The following is a 26850-nucleotide window of genomic DNA, read 5'->3' as shown; positions in this document are numbered from 1 at the left end:
TTCTGGAAGGAACATTACAACATCATTTCTAGTGTGGGATCAATTGAGAAATCCTTGTCCAGCCTTTCTGTAAGGACATTGAGATCTGCATATGTATAGAAGAGACACTGAGGGCTGTGTAGAGGAGCCTCAGCCTTCAGTTGACCAACTTGAGTTACATCCAGCCTTCATGAATGAATTGAGTTTGTAAGTCAAGGCTCCACTGTATTGTTTCCCATCCTTAGCTTTCAGTCTGTGAATTTCTTTTTGAATTAAATGTGTTTGTTGTATATAGCATATTGTTGGATCTTGCTTTTTGGTCCATTCTGCAAGTCTGTTTCTTTTGATTGGTGAATTGAGACCATTAACGTTGATGGTTATAATTGATAATATGTATTGAGTTATCTTTGTTGAGATATTTTCTTGTTGTTGGTTCCTTTTTTTTTCCCCTCTGCTTGCCTTGCCTTGTGGATTCATTCTGTTGGGGTTCATGCAGTTATTGTCTTCGTTATTGCTTTCTATAATGTCCTTCAGAATATTTTGAAGTGCTGGCTTGGTGATCCTGAATTTCTTCACATATTCTTTGTCATGAAAATATCTTATTTCTCTATCAGTTTTGAAAGATACTTTTGTGGAGGGTATATCAATTTGGGTTGGAGGTTTTCTTTTAGGGTTTGAAATACTTCATTTTCTTCTTGTGTAAGGGTGGGTGTGTTGAGAAGTCTGCTGTGCTTTTTGTTGTTGTTGTTGTTTTGGTTTTTTGAGACAGGGTCTCACTGTGTAGTTGAGACTGACCTGGAACTCACTGTGTAGCCCAGGCTGGCCTCGAACTCACAGCAATCCTCCTGTCTCAGCCTCCCGAGTGCTGGGATTACAGGCTTTTGCCACCATGCTTGGCTAGTCTACTGTGATTTTGATGGGCTTTCCTTTAGAAGTGATTTGTTTCGTTGTCCTAACAGCTTTTGCTGCTGTTGTTTTGGTACTGCAGATTGAACTTGGGACCTTGGACTTGCAAAGCAGGTTGTGGAACCACTGAGCTAAATCCCTGGCCCCTAACAGCTTTTAATATTCTGTTCTTGTGTTGAATTTCTGGAAACCTGACTGTTATATGCCTTGGTGTTGATTTTTTTTAATCATGGCTAATTGCAGTTCTTTATGCCTCCCTTATCTGTCAAATTCTTTTTCCCTGATTGGGAAGTTTTTTGTCATTACTTCTGTGGACAGGTTTTTATCATTTTCTCTATCTCTTGCTTTATCATTGACTCTGATCAATCTTTTTTTTTTAAATTGAGTTTATTGGTACATTTTATGTATACAGTACAGTTACATTCATTGTTGGGAAATTGTACCTCTACATGACAGGTCTTGGTTCTCAATTTATTGGTATTTTATGTATACAGTACAGTTACATTCATTGTTGGGAAATTGTACCTCTACATGACAGGTCTTGGTTCTCATTTTTTCCTTAAACTTTTGACTGTGATCAATCTAATGTTATCCTTCTCAGTGGCTCTGTACCTACCTTGCAATCATAGGTCATGAGTTCAATTCCCAGTACTAGGAAAAATTAAATAAAAATAAAAACAAGAGCAAACAATCGAGAAAAAAACAAAACAAAAGTTAAATAAGAAAATAAAACAATGTCCACTTCAGGGCATGTTTCTGCTGTTAGTGGTAGAAAGAGTGGGCTCAGATTCATGTTGATTAATCTCAGCAAGCCAGCCATAGATTTAAGGCAGGGTAGTGGTTAATCCTAGCAAGCTTGTACCTTTAGTTCCACAGAAATTCAGGCTGGTTTCTGCCTATGAGGCTGGAACCCTGTTTGTTCAGCCTGCAACACTCTTTGTGCCTCCTGCTGGCTTGAACGTGGTTCCTTGACTTCCTGTGGACTTGAACTTGATTCTTTCTCACCCTGACCCTTGGAGCCACTGGGAAGAGCCACCCTGCAGGTGCTTTGTCCCATAATCAGTTGGTCTCTCTCCAAGATGACTACTAGCCAGTCACCCTCCTTAGGGACATCTGAACCCTAATAACTCAGCAGCCACTGCAGTCTACTGTGTCCACTGCTCTGTAGCACTGGTGTGTCTCTCCGTGGAGCCCTCAGAGGTCACCAGTAGTCACTGTGGATCTGCATTTTCACACTGCCCTCCCATGCAGAGAGTCAGGGCTCAGGAAGAAAGTGCTGCTTGCCACCTACTCCACCTTCTGTGTTGAGATCTCTTTCATCTCTATTCCCCATGAGCATCCGTTCTTGCTTCAGATCCCTTTTTGGGTCCCAGGGACTCACTTCCCTCCTTCTCTTCCTCACATTGCTGAATTCCAGTGTCTGTTTCTCTGCTGTTTATCACTCCACCATCTTCCTGGAACTCCTAAAAATTATCTCAAAAAATGTTTTTTAATCTCAAAAAATTTCAAGCAATCATATTCTCACTTTTTCAGCATTCTGACTGAATCAAGTGATTGGGGCACCAGTATGCTTTCAGCATGCATATGTTTGAAAATAGCACCCAAAAGAGGGCAGCATTAATTTCTGGTGCACATCTTTTTCGGGGAAAGAGGGAGATTGTGACACAGTCTCGTTATATAGCGCAGCCTGGCTTTCAGTTCACTTATGTTGTCCCGGCTGGCCTTGAACTCCTAGTGATCCTACTGCCTCAGTCTCCCCAGTGCTAAGCTAACAGGCGTGTGCCACTATTCTGGGCTGGTGGACAGACATCTCTTTTGCTCTGTTTTCATTGTTGGATAATATATGTGATGTCAAAACAGAAATCATAGCATAGATAATTAAATGGAGTAATGAATTATATAACACTTATTTCAGAAAACAAGAGAATTGTTTGTGTTTACCCACTGATCTTATTTGAGGAACAGATACCTTACAAAAATAGTTTTTGTTTTTAAGATTAGATAAATTCCTTGGCCTTTCATCTAACTTTGACTCACTTTCATCTAACTTTCATCTAACTTTCATCTAGCTTGAGTTGTTTCGAAAGGACCTACTCCCTGTTGGGACAAATTCACACTTACACTGGTCTTCATTTCTTTTTGTTTGCTTGTTTCTTTGCTTTACTACTAGTATTTTGTTGTTGTTTTGTTCTATTTTTAATAATTGCTGCAAATGCATGGTTAGTGATGTAGTCGTTTTTGAAATAGCATCTTAGAAAAGATCAGTGAACAACAATGAATGTAACCATAAATTCATTGACAGTAACTATGGTTGCTTCAAAAAATGCACTGTCTCAGAATTCTGGAGATCATTTGGGCTTCTATGATTGTTTCTTTGTGGGCCTCATGGCTTTTCAGAGACTTGCAGGTAAACAGCCAAGAAACCTCTGTGGGGCACTGACACATATGCAGAGGCTTTGAGGGGACCATGGCTCAACTGTCAGGAACATAATGCAGGGCTGGATTCTCAGAATATGGGAAGGTGGCTCCATATGCAGCTGGTCACTTTCCAGATTTCTAGCACAGCTCACTGGCACTCTTGAGCCACAAGAAACCCAACCTGACCAGCTTTGCAGAGAACACAGATATGAAAACAGCACTATTCCTCTCCCTAGACCTGCTTCAAGCAAACTTCCCCTTGTCAGAGGAACCGGACGTGTTCTATAACTCATCAGTGGTCTAACCCCCTTCTCTCTCACTGAGCCCCCTACCCAGAGCCTCTGTCCCACTGTACTGTCTCCCTTCTGAAACAATCCTACTAACGTGGCTAGTGCTGCTGGTAGGAGCCACTTTTGCCCTGACTTCACCAACGAAGCAGTTTTCTCTGTTTATTTTCAGCCTGTTATTGAGCTGCTATTTCCAGTGAAGGGAAGATGAACCTCTCCCAGTTCCAGCAGGCAGTGGTTTAGGATGGAGGGAGCTCAAGTTTCTGTTTTTCCCCTTCTGAGTAGAGCTATACTTTGTGTGCATGTTCCATAAGTAGGTATTTGTTTCATTTTTTAAATATAATTGATTTCTTTATTACCAGAGTGATTTACATTTTGAAAGCTTCTTATTGAACAGTGTATAATTACACAGTTTATAGTTGATTTGGATATGATACATACATGGGTCATTTAAAAAGAAGAGCTAAGATTAGACCCTTAAGCATGCACTGCTGCTGTGAGGAAATCCAGCTGGCCCCATAGTCCCTCCTCCTCCAGGCACATATTCTGCTGTGACTGTGAGAACCGTCTGTTCTGTCTGGGCTTCTCTTCTTGCTGTTGGAAGAAGACGGCAGGCCCCCTTGCTGGTTTATCTGCAAAGGAAACTGCCGACCCCAGATATAGATTCTTGACTGTGCATGGGATGGGGCGGTAGGAAGAACTGGGGAAGGAAATGAGAAATCAGCAATTTGAAATTATTGAAAGCGTGACTAACGTTGCCTCCCATAACTACAGACCTGTAACTTTCTGTTTTGATGCCGCGTGTTCCTCCTCATCTTCAGGAAGACACTTATGAAGCTGGCTGTCTGGCTAAATAGAAAAGGGCTATTTACCACCCTTCAGGAGATTCCCCCAGGAAGTGGGCTGATACAGAGGTGGGAGGCAGTGGACAAAGAGAGTGATTCTAGGACACATTCTTTCCAGCTTTATTGAAAGCCAGTTTCTGCAGATTTCTATTTCTCTCTGGTGAAAAGATAGTCTTCCGCGTAAAGACACCAGCTTGAATGCTAAGTTGGTTCTGAGTACTGCCCTGGGCCATTGCTTCTTCCTGCAGATAGAGATCTCAATGCACTGGAAGAAGCAGTTTGGTGTCAATGTACTGGTGCTAATCATAAGTAGGTATTTGTGAACAGAGGAGCAGCCCAAATGTTTACCAGCGGAGTGGCGGTGCAGGGTGATGGGTACCCAGTCCCAGCAAGCATTAGCCCAGAGGTCCCAAGTCTCTCTCCATCTAGATCCAGACACTCCTCTTTCCACCTGCATGTGCTTCCCTGGGCAGAAGCACCACTTTCTATGAAAATGTTTCTTTTTCCCTTGATCTAATGTGCTGTTCCCTCTGAAAAGAGTTGGTTAAATGAATCATTGCTTGGTGGGTTTGTCCTCTTGGTTTGTTTCTTTGTTTCTTTGTACCAGGGATCGAACTCAGGACCTTGCACTTGTGAGGCCGATGCGGTGCCACTGACTTAAGTTCCCAGCCCTGAGGGGGAGTGTTTGTATGTTTGCTGTGTGTATGTTCTGTGTGATGTCGGTATGCCTGAAGAGTTGGGAATTTGCTTCAGAGAGTCAGAGTGGTGTGCCTCACTGACACATTGTCTTATCATTTCCTATTAAATGTAGTCACAGGTTCAGAAGACCAAAGACCTGCTCAATAATGTGGCCTCTGATGAAGCTAATTTAGAAGCCAAAATTGAAAAGCGAAAGTTAGAACTGGAAAGAAGTCGGAAGCGGCTCCAGACTCTGCAGAGCGTCAGGTAGATTGGAATACTTGGAAAAACAAAAGAGGGGGTGGAAAGTTACCTTTGAAAGTTAGGACAAAGACTGAGCGGATCTAAGTGTGTGTCTTCATCGCTTTCTCGTTGCTAAGACACAATATCTGACGCCCACAATTTAAGGGAGGAGAGGTTTATTTCAGCTCACATTTCAGTCCATTGTTGGCTAGTTCCACGACAGAACAGCATGGCAGAAGGGCATGCAGAGGAAAAGCTGCTCATCTCATGATGGCCAGGAAACAGAGTAAAGGAAGAGATGTCCCTTTGACCCAGCTCTTCTGACCGGGCCCCACCTCCTAAGGGCACATTTAGCTATGGACTCATCAGCAGACTAAGCCACTGCTGAGTATCAAACCCTCATGATCCAGTTATCTCCAAGGCCTTTGAGCACGTGAGCCTTTGGGGGGACATCGAGATATAAACCTTAACGAAGTGGTATTAACTCTTCAAGCATCAAGAAAAGCCTGTGTAAGGAGACTCACCTCTGTGTCACACAGACTCTTCCCTGCTTTCAGTATTTATAGAGAATGGCTTTATTCTTGAGCAGCCTTTATGCTCTTATGGCCTCTTGGGATGCAAGGCAGAGTAACTAAATCCAGATGGTGGGAGTTATATGAGGCTTGGTCTCCTAAGATTGTGCTACATATTAGGTGGGAAAAGGACATACTCCCTTCTCTTGGTTTGAGAAGATTTTTCACATTTTATTTTTGCTATTGGTATTGCTTTTGTTTTTTTGTTTTTTTTTTTTTTTTTGAGACAATGTAGTTCAGGCTGGCCTCGAACTCACTGTGTTCCCCAGGTTGGCCTGAAACTCATGCTGATCCTCTTGCCTCAGCCTCTTGAGTAGTGGAATCACAGGCATGTACTACCATACCTGGCATTTGGATATTTTAGACTTTGATATTTTCTTACCTGTGACCAGTTTATCTTTCTTCTGACTTTACATTGTCAGAAGCAAATGTCTGGGGAACAGGGCCAGATAGTAGCAGCTCTCTGTCAGTGGAACTTTTGATGTGTGTGCCTCATAGCTTTTTGGCACCCTTTTTCTCCCTTTCTTTTTCTACTTGTTTCATACATTCCTTCCTTAGTTATTTTTGGTTTGTCTTTCCTCTGTGGGGAGGCAGTGCTTGATGGCAGTAGGCAGAAAGCGCGGTAGGAATGACAAGGCATTCTCCAGCCCAAGGCCGAGCTCATCCCCACTGTCTCCTCTTCTGAAATTACGGCCAGTAGGTTCTTTGACCTCATTTACAAGTTTGGCATGAAAGCATACATTCATTCTGGTTTAAAGCCCCAGATTGTTCTTTTTTTAAATTGAGTTTATTGGTACATTTTAGGTATACATATGATCACATTCATCATTGGGAAATTGTACCTGTACATGACAGGTCTTGGTTCATATTTTTTTTCCCATTCCCCTGCCCTCCCTTCAATACCTACATCTATCCCTATTTACATATCCCCAGATGTTTGTAATAGAAAAATCTTTAAAAAGAATTTTTTTATTTTCACTTAAAAGATTATAAATGTTTACCTTAGCTTTATATATACATATAAAACTTGGTATACATCTGTGTGTGTGTGTAATTGTATGTGTGTATAGATATATGTGTGTATAGATATATATATGTATCTATACACACACACACACACACACACACACACACACACACACACACGTGTGTATATGTATGTGTGTGGTAGTGGAGGTTCCAAGACCTTCGCACTGAGCTACATCACGAGCCTTTTTAAATTTTTAAATTTTGGGGCAGAGTCTCACTAAATCACAGAGTTGCCCAGGCTGGGCTCAAACTTGACAATCCTCCTTTCCCAAGCCTCCCAGAGTTCTGGGACCCAGGTGTGCTAAATTTGATATGTTGAAGAGGAAAAAACTACAAAACTTATTTTATGATAATATATTTAAGTTTTGTTTAAAAAATACATTCCTATCTGTATCTACGCATAGAAAAGCCTAGAAAGGTGTTTGTGAGACATTAATTGTATATGCTTGATTATGGGGTTATGAGTCGTTTTTATGTAATTCTTCATGCTTTCAAGATTAATTCAGGTTTTTACAAAGAACACATTTATGACTATCAAAAAGAAATGTTGCTGGCCTTGGTGGTGCACACCTGTAATCCCAGCACTCAGGAGGCTGAAGCAGGAGGATTGCTGTGAGTTCGAGACCAGCCTGGGCTACATAGTGAGTTCCAGGTCAGTCTCAACTACATAGTGAGATCCTGTCTCAAAAAACAAACAAACAAAAAAGAAATATGTTTTTTTGAATGGTAAAAAGGAGGAGAGTTAGTTTTAAGCAGTTATCAGAGCGAAGGACCTTCTACAGTTTAAGCTTTCCAAAGAAAGCTGTGATGTAGTCTAGAACTCTGAATATAGATTTCAGACTATGATTTGGTGATTAACCTTTTACTTTTTATTTCATTTGCTTACTTTAGGCCAGCCTTTATGGATGAATATGAGAAGATCGAGGAGGAATTGCAAAAGCAGTATGACATTTATGTAGAGAAATTTCGAAATTTGGCTTACCTGGAACAACAACTTGAGGACCATCACCGGATGGAGCAAGAGAGGTTTGAAGTAAGTGCTTGTCCTCCTCTTCTTACACACGGTTCCTTCTGACATGTTCCTTTGTACTTGGTGACATGCTTTGTAAACATTGTTGTGTTTGGCCAGAGATGTAGCTCAGTGGTTCCACCGCCGGCCTTGTAAACATCACTGTGGAAAGAAAATCAATCTGAGGATTGCTTGTTTAATTCTGCTATTTTGCTGCCAGCACAGACTGGACTTGTGCACTGCCAAATACCTGATACTGTGTTATTATCAGGATTTGGTCAGTTAGAAGTATATAGGGCGAACATAGGACCTCAGCAGCCATACAACACTCTGTGCTTAAAAGGGCCTATGCTTGCTCTGCTATCACAGAATTAGGAATTATTGAAATTCCTAATAATTTCCAAATGGATTGTATTTTGCACTGATCTCTACAAATTAGGTAGCTGGTCTTGAGTACAGGCCTAAAAATGTGTTGGGTCAGTTCTCTGAATGATTTCCAGGCCTTGGTTAATTCAGTTGTCTGTACTAGATTATTGGAGTCTGCTTTATAAGGAGACAGAAAAGTGAACAAAAATGACAGGATACAAAGATGATTTTTTTGCTTTATTTTTGGTGGGTTTTAAAAAATATTTATTTTTTGGTTTTTTGAAAAAAAAAATACTGTTTCTGAAACAGTGCTTGATTGTAGCCAAAAGGCTGAGAAGTGATAGTGCTTTCTTTTTAAAGAAATGTTTAAAACATCAACAAAAATTTAAAAACCAATATTCCTCCCCTATTCTCCCTCTCCCTCTCTCTCCCTCTCTCTCTCTCCCTCTCCCCAGTCATCAGAGCCCCTTTTTTTTGAGATGGGGTCTCACCTATTGGCCCAGGCTGGCCTGCTGCCTTAGGCTCATGGGTGCTAGAACTGCCAGTGCTTGCTGTCATGCCAGGCTTAATCAGGGCCACAGTTGACAACCTAACTGAAGTATTATCTCTTCCTGGCTCCACCTAGGAAGTAAGACTAGTTTTTCTTTCTCTTCCCATCCTGCCTTAGCATCTTTCTAGACTGGTATGGTAAGAGCAGTGCAGGACAAAAAAAAAAAAAACAAAAACAACTGTAATACTTTCTTCTGTGAGCAAGAGGCCAGTGCCAGTCCATAGACAGATGCATCTACCACTCGCGGGCCTGTGCAGGTGCACGAGATAGACACTCAGTTCTTTCAGAGCCAGTGGTGTGGTGGGAAGAGCGAGGTGTGGGGCCAATACGCCACTTTTAGGGTCCCTTTCACTGTGCTGCTGAGTAAGCACAGAAGGGCTCCAGGTTTGGGGAATGCCTGCAGGAGCTGCCCAGTAAATGTTAGTGTAGGTCTTTTCCTGTTCCGTAGCAGTATGTACACAGTGGTAAAGAGTAATAGCATCATCCGCTAAAAGTCACTCCTTCTGAATCTGGTTTTTCATTTTCCACAGGAAGCTGAAAATACTCTCCGCCTGACGCAAAACAAACTAAAGGAAGAGGAAAAACGGCTGCTTAAGAGTGGAAGTAAGGATGGAGATGTTTATTCTCAACTAGCATTTTCAGCCTTGACAAGTTTATATACTTAAAATTTTTTCTTTTAACATTTTTTTCATTGTGGTAAGAGTACAACATGAGATCTCTCCTCTTATTTTTTTTTATTTTTGGTATCGGGGATCAAACTTGGGTCTTTGCACTTGTGAGGCAGGCGGTGGAACCTCTGAGCCAAATCCCTGGCCTTCTCTCCTCTTTTTTAAAAATTAATTTTATTGCTACACCTTTGAGGTACGTAATGATCACATTCATCATAGTACCTGTACATTTTTTCCCATTTCCCTCCCTTCAGCCCTTCTCCTCTTCCTTTATAAAACTTTGTTTCTATAGTTTTCCTTTCTTTTTTTATCCCTATTCCCTCTTTTCCCTTCCCATTTGAACATTTTCTTCCTACTTCCTAATGTTTGTCATCCATTTTGGTCCTTATTTACCCTTTGGGTTTCTCACAGAAGAGAATATGATATTTAAACGTGTGTCCAATTTATTTCACTTAAAATTAATGTTCTCATGGTGCATCCATCTACCTAAAAACATCTCAGATTTATCATTTATGGCAGTGTAGTACTCCGTTGAACAAAAACTACGTTTTCTTAATCCATTCATCTGTCGATGGGGATCTGGGCTATTTCCAAGATTTTTTGTATGTGAGGTGAGTTTGAGACAGGTTCTCCCTATGCAGTTCATGCTGGCCTTGAATTCACTATGTAGTCCAGGATGGCCTCAAACTTGTAGTGATTCTCCTGCTTCAGCCTCCCAAGTGCTGGGATTACAAGTATGTGCCGCCATACCCAGTTGTTGCCAGGATTTAGCTATTATAAATTGTGCTGCTGTAAACATGGGTGTGCATACTTTGCTGTCGTATGATGCTTTTAACCCTTTCAGGAAATACCTAGAAGGCAAATAGCTCAATCAAATGGAACCTCTAGTTTTTAATTTTTTGAGAAATCTCCATACTGACTTCTATAGTGGTTGTACCAATTTACGCTCCCAACGATGGAAAAGGGTTCCTTTTCCCTCACCATCTCACCAGCATTTGTTATTGGTTGATTTCTTTAGTGTAGCCACTCTTTCTTGACTGAGGGGCAATCTCAGTGTTGCTTTAATTTGCATTTGCCAAATGACCAGTGATGTTGAACATTTTCCATATATTTATTTTGTTTGTACTTCTTCATCTTAGAAGTGTCTACTCATTTCAGATGCCCATTTTTTAATTAGGTCTTTAAATTTAGGGCCTCTGATTTTTTCGAGTTATTTATATAGTCTAGATGTTAGTTCTTTGTCTCAGGAATACCAGGTAAAGTTTTTTCCCATTCTTTGGTTTGTCTCTTCACTTTGTTAGTGCTTTGTTTTGTTGTGCAGAAGCATTTTATTTTATTTTATTTTATTTTTGTACTGGAGATTTAACTCTGGTCCTTGCGCTAACAATGCAGTCAGTAGAACCACTGAGCTAAATTCCCAGCCCATGCAGAAGCTTTTTAATATGGAATGATCCCAGTTGTTGATCCTTGGTGTTATTTCCTGTGTGATCAGGGTTCTGTTTATAAAGTTGTTGCCTACATCAGTGTCTTCAAGAGTTTTATCTATTGTAAATTCCATTAGATTTAGTATTTCTGTTTTAATATTTAGACTTTGATCCATTTTAGTATTACTTTAGTGCATAGTGAAAGATAAGGGTCTAGGTTTAATCTTCGGCATGTGGAAAGCCAGTTTTGCCAGCACCATTTACTGAAGAGGCTTTCTTCCAATGAAAGTGTTTGGTCCCTTGGTCAAAGTAAGGTAGTTGAGTGTGTTTGGAGTTGATTTTGCATCTTCAGTTTTGTTTCATTTTTGTTTTTTACCAGTACTGTGCTGTTTTTATCATAGTAACTTTATAGTTTAACTTCAAATTAGGGATTGTGATGTCCTCTGCCTTGCCTTTGTTGCCCAAAATTGTGTTTGCTATTCTAGATCTCTTCTGGTTCCAAATGAATTTTAAGATTGTTTCCTGTAGTTCTGTGAGGTATGTTATTGGTATTTTTATCAAGATTGCATTAAGCTGGGCTTGGTGGTGTGTGCCTGTCATCCCAGCACTTGGAAGGCTGAGGCAGGAGGATCACTGTGAGTTCTATGTCAGACTAGATTACATAGTGAGACCTTGTCTCCAAAAAACAAATAAGTAAAAAGGATTTCATTAAATCTGTACAACAGGGCCAGGGATTTAGCTCAGTGGTGCCACTCGCTGCCTCGCGAGTACAAGGTCCTGAATTTGATCCCTGGTACCAAAAAAAAAAAAAAAAAAAAAAAAAAAAAAAAAAAAAATGTGTACAACAGTTTTGAAAGTATATTGGTTCTGCCTATGCAAGAACAAGGGATGTCTTTCCATTTTCTGATATCCTCTTTGTTTGAGCTCCTTTTCCAGAGTACTACAGTTTTCTTTCTTTCGTTTTGTTTTGTTTTGTTTTGTTTTGTTTTTGGTACTAGGGATCTAACTCGGGACCTTGCACTTGCAAGGCGGGCGGTGGTGCCACTGAGCTAAATCTTGGCCCCAGAGTACTATAGTTTTCAATGTAAATGTCTTTTACTTCCTTCATTAGATTAATTCCTGAATATTTCTTTTTTTGGGGGGGGATATTATTATTATAGGTGTTGTTTCCCTAATTCTCTCTCAGGGAGTTTGTGTACAGGAATGCTATTGATTTTTGAGTGTTGACTTTTTATCCAGCCATGCTACTGAAGTTGGTTATTAAATCAAGAAGCCTTTTGGTGGAGGTTTTGGGGTCTTACATGTAGAATATCATGTCATCTGCAAATAATGATAATTTAACTTCTTCCTTCCCTGTCCTTATTTCTTTTATTTCTTTCTCTTGTCTAATTGCTATGGCTAATGTTTCAAGAACTGTATTAACCAGAGTTGTGATAGTGGGCATCCACCCTTGTTTTGTTCCTAATTTTAGAATGAAAGCATTCAGCTTTTGACCATTTAATATGATGTTGGCTGTTGGTTTGTCATAGATAGCTTTCATCAGATTGAGTTAGAGAACTTCTAATTTTCTTTAGGGTTTTTATTATGAATGGGTGTTGGATTTTGTATTGATGATCCTCTGGATTTCTGAAGAATCCATTCTGATTTCACCCTTTTCATTCCTAATTGCATGAATTTGAGTCTTTTTTCCCTTTTTCAAAATAAGGTTGGCTAAATATTTGTCAGTTTTATTAATCTTCTGGGGAACCAGCTCTGATTCATTGATTCTTTGTATTGTTTTCTTAGTCTCAGTTGCATTAATTTCCACTCTAATCTTTATAATTTCCTCCTGCATACATGCTTTGGGTTTAGCTTGCTCTTTTTTTTTTTTCCAGAAGCTTGATGTTCAACAGTAGGTTATTTATTTATTTAAGCTTACTCTGATGTGAGGACTCACTACTATAAATTTCCCTCATAAGACAGTTTTCACTGTCTTCTAAGTATGTTGCATTGGGATTATCATTTAGTTGTAGAAACTAATTTCTTCCTTAATTTCATCTATATTGGTTGTTCAGGAGGGTGTTATTGGATATGAGGGCAATCTGGCTATGATATCTGCCACCCCTTTGATTACCAGGGTTGATTTCGGCTGATCTGGCTGGTTAGGCACTTGAACCCTTCCTCCATCACCACTCCATATGCATCTCTCCCAAAGCTGCACACTTGGTCGTAGAGTACAACCATCCCCCATAGAGAAGGATCATTTCCTTTGTAAAGGGTGTACAAATAGCTGAACTCCTCTTCTAGAAACTCCAAACAAGTTCTCAAGAGGGTATTATTTAATTTCTATGTGTTTATGAAGTTTTTGTGGTTTCTTTTGTAATTGATTTCCAGTTTCATTGTACTATGATCTGATAATATCCATGAAATAATTTCAGTTTCTTTGCATTTTACTTAAGCATATTCTAAGAGCTAGTATATGGTCTGTTTTAGAGAATGTCCTTGTGCAGCTGAGAAGAGTGTGTATTCTGTTGTTGTGGGGTGGAGCACTCTGTAGGTATCCATGTATCTATGAAGTCCATTTGTTCAGAGGTTTGGACTAGCTCTGATATTTTTTGTGTAGTTGATCTATTTGTGACAGTTAGGTATTGAGGTCCCCTGTTATAACTGTGTTAATGATTATCTGATTTTTCATATGTGTTAATGTTCATTTTATAGAGTTGGGTCCACTGGTATTTGGTGCATATATATTTATGATTGTTATCTCTTCCTCTTGAATTGTTCCCTTAACAAGTTTGTAATGACATTTTTTGTCTCTTTCCATCAGTTTTGGCTTGAATGTCTCCAAATAGAATAGATACCCCTGCTTTTTTCTGAGTTCCTGTCGCATGGAACATTGTTTTCCATCCTTTAACTTTCAGTTTATGAATTTATTTTTGAGTTAAATGTTTCTTGTATGGAGTCTATTGTTGGACCTTATTTCTTGACCCATTCTGCCAAGCTGTTTCTTTTGATTGCTGAATTGAGACTGTTCGCATTGATGGTTATAACTGATATGTATTGACTTATCTTTGTCATATTATTTTCCTGTTGTTGGTTCTCTTTCTTTTCCTTCTATTTAATTGCTTGCCTTGCCTGGTTGATTCACACTGTTGGTATTTATGGAATTGTTGTCTTTATTGTCTTTTTGGGTTTGGTGGTCATAGATTTCTTCAGATGTTCTTTGTCATGAAAGTTTCTTATTTCTCTATCAATTTTGAAAGATAATTTTGTGAGGTTTACATCAGTCTGGGTTGAAGGAGTTTTTTTTTAAGGCTTGAAATACTTCAAGCTCTCCTTGATGTAAGGGTTTATATTGAGAAGTCTGCTGTGAGTCTGATGGGTCTTCATTTATAGGTGTTTTGTTTCTTTTCTCTGATAGCTGTTAATATTCTGTTCTTATGTTGAATTTCTGTAATTTTGACTATTATATGCCTTGGTGTAGTTTTCTTCTTAAAATGGCTAATTGGAGTTCTATATGCCTCACTTACCTGTATGTCAAATTCTTTTTTCATGCTTGGGAAGTTTTCTGCAATTTCTTCTGGAAATAGTGTTGCTTTGTTTGTTTTTATCCTTGGTAGTATATTCTGATTTTACATTGATTCCATGTAATCTTGTTATTCTTCTTTGTATCATCTAGCAGCTTTTGGATTGATTTTTTTGTGGTCTCTTGTTATTTTTAAGTCTTTGATTTGATATTCACTACCTGCAAATATGTCTTCTAGATCTGATGTGCTATCTTCGCATTGGTTGATTCTGCTGCATACACTTTCAGTAGAATTTTTAATCTCCTAGATATCTGTTTGAATCTGTTTTATGAAATTCACTTCTTTCCTATGTTGGACATTCATGGTTTCCATCACTCTTTTAAGCTCCTCTTTTTTTTGTACTGGGGATTGAACTCAGGACCTTGTTCTTTCAAGGCAAACAGCAACACCACTAAGCTAAATCCCAGGCCTCCTCTTTTTTTTTTTTTTTTTTTTAATCTGTATCCTAGATTCACTAACCATGTGCTTTATTCTGGTCATCATCTTTTTATCTGTGTAACTATTTCTGATTTGTTTTTGTCTGGTTCATTCATCTGCTTTGTTACTTTCACTGCTATAGTTTCAGAAAGTTCAGCTGAGTGGCTTTTGATTTCTTTCACTTTGATGTCACCTGGATTTGCCTTGTGCAAGCTAAAGCTCTGGAGCTGCATCTTCCTTCCATGTTTTCTTATTTCTTATTTTTATTTTTATTTTTTATTTTTTTGTACAGGGGATCAAACTCATGCCCTTGCACTTGCAAGGCAGGCGCCAAAACCACTGAGCTAAATCCCTGGCCCTCTTATTTTTAAATTTTAAATGTTTTCTGTGTTGATGCTTATAAACTGCTCATGGTAGGTACCTTTATTACTAATATCACGACTTTTTTAGGAAATGACTACTTTTCAGAGATGTCTTCTAGGTATAGCTGGCTTTTAGCTTTTGAGTCTGTCCCAAGATCCTACCTCTTCATTTTATTAAAGGTGAGTGGTTGCTGCCTGTTTGTTTTGTTTTTGGTAGCAGGGATCGAACTCCGAACCTTGCACTTGTGACACAGGTGGCAGCACCACTGAGCTAAATCCCTGGCCCAGGTTGCTGCCTATTTGGCCTAGCACCTAGGTTTTGGTACTGGACTGTAGTATTGTTTATGACTCCCAGACAATCTTGGTATTGTCATACAGGGAAGAACTGATCAAAACAACTATGTCACCTAAGCTAAAATTGTACATTCAGTAATAATGATAGCATCAGCATAGTCTAGAAAATGACAAACTGTGACAACTGTTAATTTGCCACCTTTAACTGTAGGTACAAGGTTTACAGTTTTATAACAAAATCTAAAACAAATCAGAAAATTATATACAGTAAATATCCACTCAATAGAGGGATTTTACCCTCAGGGGAGGACATTTAAAAGGAAAAATATAGAGAAATAAAAGAAGAAAAATAGATTAAAAGCAAGGCTGAAGGAAAAGGAAGATTTCCCAAGCTTAGGGAAACTGGTGAAGAAGACAGGGAAAGAAAGAAGAAAAAACTAAAAACTAAAAACATATGTTCACAATCACAAAAAACAGACAATCAAGAAACAAAAAAAGTGAAGAAAAAGATATTTCTCTGTGATTTCAAGCCTGTGGTTATCTTCTGGGGTCTACAGTTTTGTGGTAGTGTCCGATTCAGTGTGTTTCTCTGTTGTCACTGGGAGACAAAGGAGGTAGACAGAGCCCAGACCTGGGTTGGATGATCCCAGCAAGCCTGCAGTAGGTATTGTATGAAGTGCTGATTCCACAGAGGTTTAAGCTAAACCTAGCATCTGGTTATGGGACTAGGGCCTGAGTTGTTCAGCCTATAATACTCTGGGTGTCTTGCCAGACTGCCCACAGCTCCCTGACCCTGGAAGTCTCCTGTGGTTGTCCCTCACTCAGTAACTGTGGGATTTCAACATTGAGCGCCCTGAGACGAAGCCACCCCATGGCTGCTCTGAGTCCCATGTTCAGTTGGCCCTTCCCTAAAATGGCATCTGACCAAGTACCCTCTCCAGGGGACACAGTAGTCACTTGGACTGGAGTCACTCACCAGCTCTTGTAGTGCATAGCTGCCATTGCTTCATTTCACTAATGTGTTTATCCCTGAAGGCCTCTAGAGTCACCTACTCTCACTGTGTCTCTGTAGATTCAGTCCTCTTCTCTCACACTGGGAGCTGGGAAATGGGGAGAAAGTACAGTTTGCACCTCCTTTTTCTCTGTTGTAGTCTGTCTCTTCACTTTCTCTGTGGGCTCCAATTTTCCCTTCAGATCCTTCCTGGGTCCTGGGGATCCACTTCCTTCCTTCTTTTTTTCCCTATGTTGTTATTTTCTAGTTGAGATCTCCCCACATAAATATTTAATGTATAATGGTCCATTATTATTTTTTTGTTTTTGGTACCAGGGATCAAACTCAGGCCCTTACACTTCCAAGGCAGGTGCCAGAACCACTGAGCTAAATCCCTGACCCCATTATTGTTGACTGTAAATACAAAAATATTTTTAGAGGAAGTTTTCCCACAACTTTTTATCCCCTGGTACTGGAAAACCCAGGCCTCTTCAGTGAACTATGTCCCTGGCTCATTTTTTTTTCAATTTTGATACAGGGTCTTACTAAGTCAGAGTTGCCCAGGCTGAGTTTCAACTTGAAATCATACTGCTTCAGTTTCCCAGAGTATTAGGATTATAGGCATCACCACCAGATTCAGCTTTTTTTTTTTTTTTTTTTTTTTTTTTTTTTTTTTTTTTTTTTTTAGTGTTACTCAACTGACCTGGAACTCACTATGTAGGCCAGGTTGGTCTCGAACTCACAGTGATCCTCCTGCCTCAGCCTCCCGAGTGCTGGGAATACAGGCATGTGCCACCACGCCTGGCTTTTTTTGTTATTTTGTTTTTTTGAGACAGGGTCTTACTATGTACTTGAAACTGACCTGGAACTCACTTTGTAGCCAGGCTGGTCTCGAACTCACAGCAATCCTCCTGCCTCAGCTTCCTGAGTGCTGGGATTACAGGCATGTGCCACCATGCCCGGCCAGATTCAGCTTTTTATAACTTTTATTTTAGGTCATGTTTGAATTCATTCAACAAACTGGTTTAAATTATACATCATTTAAAGTACATTTAGTTTTTGTGATAGTTAAAATAATATCTCCCCTATTTAAATACTGCAGTTAGTGTGAATTATATGAAATGTATTATGTAAAAAGCTGGGCACTAAAGGTTGGTAGCACTCCATTATATTTTCAGACAGCCTGAGGAAGCAGTGAGAATGAGGGTCACTTGCTGGATGATTATCCCCTCCCACACACCCATGCTGTGCCCCTTGAAAGACTCTCATCTGCAGAGAAATAGGCTGCGTGTGAGGCTGAGATTCAGGAGGGTTACTGTCTGTTACTAGTTAGCACTCCTCACCTTTGACTATCACCAGTATGTCACGTTAACCCCTGGGGCCATAGCAGCTGGCTGCACTGGCAGCTGTGTTTCATGGAGTTGCTTCTTGCGATTGGACAAAATACATGACACTCACAACTTAATGAAGGAGAGTTTGGTTTGGTTTGGTTTGGTAGGGATTGAACTCAGGACCATGTGCTTGCGAGGCAGGAGGTGGCACCACTGAGCTAAATCCCCAACCCAGGAGATGTTTATTTTGGCTCATGGTTTCAGTCCACGGTCAGCTAACTTCAAGGGAAAATCATCATGGTGAAAGGGTGTTGTGGAGCAGAGTGGGTCACTTCATGATGAAGGAAGCAGAGCATAGGAGAATAGCAGAGACCCAGATGTTATCCCCAAGATCAGGCCCATGTAATAAACACAGACACACCCAGACATGTTTTTATTCATCCCTTAGAAGGCTGTCAGGCCAATCAGGGTGGCAGTTAAGGTTAATGATCCTACTCTTTGCTCTTTGTTTCATTTTCATCATGAAGTGTTGAGCACAGCATGGTAGTATATGACTAATCCCTGCACTCTGGGAGGCTGAGACAGGAGGATCACAAATTTGACCAACCTGGGCAATTTAGCAAGATCCTGCCTCAAAATGAAAATAATCAAAATGGCTGGAGTTGTAGTTCATGCGAAGACCCTGGGTTCAATCCTCAGTACCATGAAAAAAACAGTATACCTGGGTATCAGGCCCTTCTTCCATCACACTCTGCCTTTTGGTATCTATTTCCTTCGCTGCTTGTTCTCAGGAAATTCTGGAAGGAGAACAAGAGCCTGCATTGAAACCCTCTAGGGGCAAGTTTAGGAAATTCAAAGGCATTTTCTAGCCAAGGTATCTCATTGTTTTATTCCAGGTCAGCCAGGACAGCGTGGCACACCCTCAGTGATAAGTACCTTTGTTCCCAGTACTCAGCAATTTGGGTGATTTTTCACCCATCCTGTTTTCAGTCTGTTTTGGTTTGAATTGTCAGAGAAAAATCTTTCTGAGCCTGCCAAACATACTAATTTTATTTTAAAGTTTATGATACTAAACTGGGGATTTAGCTCAGCAGATACAACAGTTGCCTGGTAAGTGTGAGGTCCTGAGATCAATCCCTGGTACCAAAAAAAAAAAGCTCGTGATACCATTTGATTTCCACTCCATTGGGTAAGAACTTAATGTAATAATTTTCTGGGATGAACATATTTTTCCCACAAGAAATGATGAAAAAGCAAATAATTGGTTCTGAGGCCCAAAAATTAACACTTCTAAGTTTGTTTTCCTGGAACCTTAAAAGATTTCACAATGATTTCTTTCTTTAACTCTATTGTGGTTCTCACAGTTTTCCTGTTAGCTTTATTGCTGGTATAACTAACTTTCTTTGGAGCCATGGTTACAATATTTTATACAAATAAAGCACATCTTTTAAAAAAAGCACAATGATGAATGTTTTAGTGCACTGACACAGCACTGTATGTTGCCTGAGAGGGAATAGCACTTAGATTGGAGCATCACCCCTTTATATCTGCAGAGAGGCACAACGTCTGACTCACTCTTAGCCCATATAGGTTTTATCAAGTCGGGTTGTCAGTTCAACTATGGAGAGAAGTTACAAACAGCCAGCCTGGCCTTGAACTCTTGGCAATCCTCCTGCCTCAGCCTCCTGAATACTGAGTTTACAAGCGTGCCCCACCACGCCGAGCGAAAATACGTTTTTATAATGCAATTTTCTCCAGTGACTAATACCATGTGTACAAACTTTCATTGTCATCTTTCTCAGGACAGCTCATTTCCCCATTCCCACCTAGCCTGGCCTCCTCTGCCAGTCTTGCTTTGTTACCTTTTCAGCAGGATACTCTTCCCCATCTTTGTTATGATCAAGGAGCTTGAGTTGGTAGCAGCCTACTACTAAACAGAGTCGTTTTCCCCTTAGCTACCAAGAGCTTCAAATACCTCAACAACTGGCTACTTCGTTTAAAAAAATTTCAAAGACTGCCATAGTGTCTCTGACTAATACATCTGACCCATTTTTTTTCTGGCTTTAGAAAATTGCTTCAAACACATTGTCTGCATCAACTCTGCACTAAATATCAACAGCAAATCTAGGGAGTCACAAAGTCTAATGCAGCTGACGAAGGACTGAAGTGAAGATAGCTTTTACACTGTGTGTCTTACGAGACAGAGGCTGTTGGGTTGTGTTAATGGAGCTGCTCTACTTGTGTTCCTGCCAGATAACGATGACTCGGAGATAGACATCCAGGAGGATGACGAATCCGACAGTGAGTTGGAGGAGAGACAGTTCTCCAAGCCTCGGACAGCCATGGAGGTGCTCATGCAAGGTAGGGCAGCTTCTTTCGCTTTTCTGCTCCAGTGACTCTCTCTCTCAGAGCCCTGTGGCCAGGATTAAATCTGGGCTGCTCGGTGTCCAGGTCCACAGCAAATTGTCCATGGCACCGGGAAGCCCTTCCTGCCCGGATTTATCCTGCCCTGTTGTTTATCAGGATCAGGTTCTTCAACTGCTAATGGTCATTGTTGCTGCTCATAAACTTATCCCATTGTTCTGCTGCTTTCCGAAGCAGTCAGAAGGTCTTTTTCTTGAATGTCTTTGGTTATGCTGTCATGACTGCCTCAGCACCCTAAACTGATTAAAAACATTTACATTTCTTGGTCATTTAGACTTTAGAAGAGTCAGATGGCATACAGTGCCAAATCCAGTGAATAGGGTGGCCGAGGACACACTGTAATGTTTTTATGAGCCTACTTTTGTCTGTTGGGAGGCCCTCAGCAGCAGCATTCACTGTACTTTTATAACACCGCACAAAAGATGCTCACAAAAGAGGAACAGTTTCAGAAAGTGGCAGGCATGATGGGATGCGTGTGTTGGAAGTGAGGGAGTATTCTGATGGGGAGCAATAGCAGTGCATCTCTGTAATACACTTGTAAAATTTAAACATTCACGAAATACTTTGAAAACATGATTTGCAACTTGCTTTTGATTTGAAAATTAAATATGTATAGAAACTCTCCCCATGTCAATAAATACAGATCTTCATCTTTCTTTCTTTCATTCATTCATTCGCTGGATCTTGCTATGTATTCCAGGCTGGCCTCGACTTCATTTTGTAGCCTAGGCTGGCCTCAAACTCAGAACAGTGCTCCTGCCTCGGCTTCCCAAGTTCTAGGGTTACAGGCGTGCACCTCTGTATCGGCCTACTTACTCTTTTTAGTGACTGTAACATATTTAGTGGTGTGTAACACATTTAGCACCCATGATTTACTTGAGAATCTCTTGACATTTACATATTACATATTTATTTCTACTCCTTCCTACTTCTTTGCATATCTGCAAGTGTTTCTTTAGGATGCATTATTTAAAATGGAATTTTTATTTTTATTTATTTTTGTTGTTGTTTGGTTTTTGTTTTTGTTTTTTGGAGGCAAGGTCTTGCTATGTAGTTCAGGCTGGCCCTGAACCCACTGTATAGCCCAGGCTGACCTTGAACTCACAGGGATCCTTCTGCCTCAGCCTCCTGAGTGCTGGGATTACAGGCGTGCACTCATAGGATCCCTGTGAATTTGAGGCCAGCCTGATCTATGTAGTGAGTTCAAAGCAAGCCTTAACTACATAGTGATACTCTGTGTCAAAATAAAATAAAGGAGTTTTTGTAAGTTTTGGTTGTCTCTCTGGGCCTGTCTTTAGTGGACTCCCTGTACTGTCTTTCACCTGCGCCTGGGCTGGGATCACACATGGTCCTTTCTCATTCTCAGGGCTTGAATCCAGCTCTGCCTCTCTAGTAAAGGACCACTCCTGAGTTTTTGCCAAAGTCACATCTAAACAATATTGACTTAGTTTTTAAGGAGGAATAGTGGATCCCTTAGATGATAATGGTGTTTGAAAGATGAGCTGATTATGTTACAAAGGTCCCTCAGTTTACCAACTTAATTTGTTTTCCAATTTTGGGGAAGATGGCCACATTTGTATTTGTGTGGGGAATATAGCCAGGGTCATGTTTGCCGCCCAATGTGGAGTTTGTGAACAGAAGCAAAATTTTGCTGAACTCTTTTGTCTCTGAACTGAATTGTTTGCAAACAGAATCATTCGTGAACTGAGGTATTACTGTTATTTTGAAGCTCAGAACTAGATTCAAGTGCAAGTGACATTAGTCCATTAAAGGAGGGTGTGTTTCTTTTTCAACAGATAGCATATTATTTCTACTGCATGTACACCAAAAATGGAGTTTAGTGAGTTTTCCCTAAGTGTTCATAAGATACAGTTTTCAAAATGCATGATTCACAGCTGGTGTGGGTGGGTGTCTGTACACATGTGCACATGTGTGTGTGTTTTGTAATGTTAATGATCAAACCTAGGGCCTGAACATACTAGGGAGCACTCTACCGCCTAGTTTTACTCTTGGTCCTCATGTTGACACTTTGTTGCCCTTCTTTCAGTGGGACACACACACACACACACACATACCATTACTGTTTACTTCCTATTTTATTCTCCTGTGTTTATACCATATACCATGACAGTTTTTGACAGACTTGGACACGACTGAAGTTAATGTTTAAAATGTGATTCTTCTTTGCCCCAGTTTTCTAAGAGGAAGAAAATTATGAATGCCATTTGCTATCTTATTTGCTGAAGTTTTCATGAGTTCTTTGTGCTCTGTTCTCAGGAAGACCCAGCAAACACGTTGTGGGCACAATGCAAGGTGGAGAGTCAGATGACGACGTGAGTCCTGGGGCCCCTGCGCACCTCTGTGCTTCGGGTGTCCGACTGTCCCCATCAACCAGATGAGCTGTCCCCGGCCCAGCACAGCGCTTGATCTGCGGCCCTTTGGCCTCCTAAGGGGCTTCGCTCTTCTGTTTGCTTGTTGATAGCTTGCTTCTTATTTCACACGAATGTGCTTGCCCTGTTCTCTTCTGCCTTCTCACTGTTCTCTCCATCCTCTCTTTCCAAAGATGGAAGCAGCTCCACCTCTGTTAGGTAAATGCAAGACTCCCAGCTCCAGGAAGCAGGTTGGTTTTCTCTTTTGCTTCATCTTGTTGATATGTGTCAGCCCACACAGCTTATGCAGAGCCTCTTCAGGCGTGATGCTTTCTCTCTGCTGGGCAAGAAGCCACTCCGAGTGGATCCCACAGAGAGAGGCCACACTGCCTCCTGGTTCTGTGCTGAGAAAGAGGGGTGAGCACCGTGGATGGAGGCAAGAGCAGTTGTCGTTAGGAATCTTAGGCCCTTAACTGAAACCCAGGGATGATGCTGAGGTCCAGGGGCCAAGACTGTACCTGTGTTGAGCTCCATTCTCTCCAGACCAGGTTCAGAGAGGCTGGGCAGGAGACGATGTCAGGCCGCCCACACCTTGAACTTTACTGACTAGAGAGTGAGGAGATATTTGAGGCACCAATCCGTCTGAGAAGCCCACCCTTTCTTCTGGGTCTTCATCCTGTTGCAGACCCTATTTCTACCCATGCAGCCAAGGTGACTGAACTGCCTCCGATCTCAGACCAGTTCTGTCCAGGATCCCCCCCTGTGCCTGGGGTACAGCACTGATGGCTGAACAGGGACAGAAGCAGGGCCTTAGAGTCTTGTGCCAAGCTTGTCTGAGTACCCACAGGGTGAATGGTTACTGACAGTGATGGGAGTGAACTGTTGCTCAGGTGTGCTGGGCAGGATGCAGAGCTGACCTGGCCTTGAACTGCTAGGAGATGCTTTGTAGAAACGTGAGGAAAAAAACCTTGCCCAATAACTTTTTAATAGGCAGGGTGTGGATGGTGTGGTAGTTTCCATCCATTCATCTTCTCCCTGAATCTGAAGTAGGGAGAGTCCAGCCTAAGAGTCAGCAGTAACAGAAAGCAGCATCCAGCCTCTGTTGGATTTGCCTGTGCACTTTTTAGGATGCATCGGTTGTGGCGCAGGTCTTCCTTTGCTGCTTGTTTATTTTAAGGGGCTTTATTCACACAGCTCCCTGAGACACAGAGGTTGGTCTTTCACATGTCTCTTAGCCACCTAACCTTTATCTGTTGGGTGCAGGCTGTGCACCATGCACTGTTATAGATGATGAAAAACCCAGCCCCTGCCTTTATCCCAACAGGAACAGAGCAGGTGTACCACAGTCACAGGTGTTAGAAAATAAACAAGCTTAGGAGAGGGGTGCTGGGAATGGGAAGGGGGGAATGCCCTGCTTGGTCAGGAAAGACCTCGATGTGAGTCTGGGGCAGAGGCCTATGGGAGGAGGCAATGGCTGCGTGTGGGTGGGGAGAGCCCCTGGGCCTGGGGCACACAGTCCTCCAAGGTAAGGGCAGCAGCATGTGTGACAGATGGAAGGCACTGGGGTGAGGAGGGTGAGGCAGGAGGAGCGTGCGGAGCTCTGCCATAGGTGATAAGAATCCTACAGTTCCTCCAAGTGGGGCCAGGAGGTGCTGGAGGATTGTGAACCCAGGAGGCCCAAGCACTGACTCTGTGTGAGAGAAACTACCTGCTGAGGAGACTGGTCATGCAGGTCAGTGATGACATGGCCCACCCTTGGGTGGGAGAGGCGGGGCTGAGGAGTGGAATGACTGGCACACTTCTGGGGTAAGCACCAGCAGGTTTTTCTAATTGACCCTGGATGTTGAACACACTGAGTGTTGAAGATACTGGGTGTTGAGAGGAATAAGGTACACCCAGGCTGTGGTCCTAACCACTGAAGCTCAAGATTTCACTTCCTAAGATGGGCGAGTTTAAAGTGCCTACAAAGGCAGATCAGGAGATTGATTTTTGAACTGGGTGCGGTGGGGTGGTGCTTCCCTGAAATCCTAGCACTGTAGGAGGCTGAGGCAGGAGGATGGGAAGTTTGAGCCCAGCCTGGGTAACTTCATGACTTAGGCCCTTTCTCAAAATACAAAATAAAAAAGGGCTGGGATGTGGTTCAGTGCAGAGGCCCTGGGTTCAATCCCCAGTTCTATTAAAAAAAAGGTTTTGGACTTTCTAAGACAAGTTGCCTAGAATCCATATGGCAAGCATTGAGTAGCCAGGTGAAATTCGAGTGTGGAATTCAAAGGACAGGTCTGGGCTGGAGGTAGAACTTAGGAGCCATCCATATTCAGATGGTATTGAAGACAGGAGGGCAGTTTGATAGCTTAGGGAGCACACAGCAAGGAAAGAAAGGAGCTACAATCCTGAGCAGCCAAGGGAGGCCGGACAGGTGGCACAGAGAGCTGGGGGAGAGTGTACCACAGAGGAGGGTGAGGTGGGTTCGGGGGGACAGGCCAGTGCTGCATGGAGCAAGGCGAAGACTGGATTCTGTTTAGTGGAATCCAGAGCCCTCTGGGGGCTGTGGACTGAGATCCTGATTAGCTTGTGTTTAGGGGGACACAGCGGGAAACAAGTAGGACAGCAACTTGCCCAGGGAGACCTACTGTGAGGGGAGCAGAATAGAAAGGATGGAAGCGTAAGATTTCTGAGGGTTTTGTGTTATTAGTGTTATTTCTTTTTTTTTTGGTACCAAGGGTCGAACTCAGGACCTTGCGCTTGCGAGGTAGGCAGTGGAACCACTGAGCCATATCCCCAGCCCTGTGGTTGCTTTTTAAGCTCTTCTTAGTGACAGTCATACAGATTGGGTGAGCAAACTTCATGGTGCACAGGAGTTGTAGTTTCAAAGCCAGGCTGAGCCAGTCTTTCTGGCTCCCATTGCTGAGGAGCAGATGTGCCTTTCGCTGGGCTGTTCGCATGCATTGCTTGTTTGCTTTCTGCCCCCATCTGAAAGGGGCCAAAATAGGGCCACCCTTTCCTTGGTGCTTGCTGTCCATTGGGTCTTAGGGCTCCGGAAGCCAAGCAGCATCTAGGACCCTCTGTGCGCATCCAGGGTGCATGAAGACACCCATGTTCAGCCAGCCCCTGCGGTGCAGAGCTGTGGTGCACATATGGATGTGTTGGTTGAGAAGTTGCATGGCTGTGTTCCACCCAGCAGCATATACTCTGTTCCCACAGCCTGAGCGCTCTTCTGTCCAGTTTAGCCCTACAGGGTGGGGATGGGATGGCTAGTTGTGCTCTTAACCCCTGAGCTACAGTGAAAAACCAAGGCGGAGCCTCTTATGATAAGATGCTGGAACACGATGGGAACTTCAGCTGCACTTACTATCTTTTTCCTGTAGGAAAACTCAGAGGACAGTGAAATTGACCTGGAAGATGATGAAGAAGATGAAGATGATTTGGAAGATGGGAGCATTGCTGTCTCACCAGCTAAGCCCAGTCGAAGAGTCCAGAAACCTGAGCCACTGGATGAAAGTGACAGTGATTTCTGACCTCTTACCAAGGGACCCAGGCAGATGAAAGACCTCAGATTTGTAGGTAAACAAGAAATTAGAAGACTTGGAAGGTAGACATGCACTTTGTTCTCTAATCCAGCTGGACTGATTATTCCTGAAGCAGTGCCTCTTCCAGTTTTATTCTCCTGTGTTTATACCATATTTCATGAACCTTCAGTAAAAACCAAAGCAAACCTCAAAGACGATTTTCTTTTCCCTTCTTTGTTCCTTAAAACTTTGGAAATGTATGTTTTTAATAGTTCAGATCTGGCTGGGGCTTTAGTTTAGTGGCACCGCACCTGCCTCATAAGCACAAGGTCTTGAGTTCAATCCCTGGGGCTGCCAAAAAAAAAAAAAAAAAAAAAAAAAAATTCAAATCCACAGGACAAAAACTCAAGAAATACAGTCACTATGTAAGTCTTTAATGCTGCTATTGCACATTTCCTCTCCAAGTCAAGCAGACATGGAGGCTGGAACATGGCACTGGGCTCATTTTAGGAATCGTAGGGAAACGTTTGGCTGCTAATCATTTGCCCAATTCAGAACATTTACTGTATGTTGACTTTTAATTCTAGCCTTTATTCAATGTTATAGCCTTGTTTTC

General features: G+C 41.7%; 1 protein-coding gene across 2 annotated transcripts in view; it reads left to right on the top strand.

Annotated features, from left to right (window-relative positions):
- Nucleotides 1–26583, top strand: part of Cluap1 (clusterin associated protein 1) — a 46506-nt gene extending 19923 nt beyond the window's left edge. The window contains exons 7-13 of one of the 2 annotated variants that reach the window (XM_010644046.2): nucleotides 5247–5380; nucleotides 7849–7990; nucleotides 9413–9485; nucleotides 20189–20296; nucleotides 22637–22692; nucleotides 22923–22979; nucleotides 26094–26582. In XM_010644046.2, the coding sequence (XP_010642348.1) occupies nucleotides 5247–5380; nucleotides 7849–7990; nucleotides 9413–9485; nucleotides 20189–20296; nucleotides 22637–22692; nucleotides 22923–22979; nucleotides 26094–26243 (720 nt within the window). In that variant the 3' untranslated portion in view covers nucleotides 26244–26582. Of the gene's footprint in view, nucleotides 1–5246; nucleotides 5381–7848; nucleotides 7991–9412; nucleotides 9486–20188; nucleotides 20297–22636; nucleotides 22693–22922; nucleotides 22980–26093 lie in introns of both variants that reach the window. The other variant, XM_010644047.2, reaches the window with a different exon arrangement.
- Nucleotides 26584–26850: the final 267 nt, after the last annotated feature.

Source organism: Fukomys damarensis, unplaced genomic scaffold, assembly GCF_012274545.1.
Source record: "Fukomys damarensis isolate Sample0158 unplaced genomic scaffold, DMR_v1.0_HiC HiC_scaffold_34, whole genome shotgun sequence".
Lineage (NCBI taxonomy): Eukaryota > Metazoa > Chordata > Mammalia > Rodentia > Bathyergidae > Fukomys > Fukomys damarensis.
The sequence above is the reverse complement of the archived record's forward strand: the minus strand, read 5'-3'. Positions and strand labels throughout refer to the sequence as shown.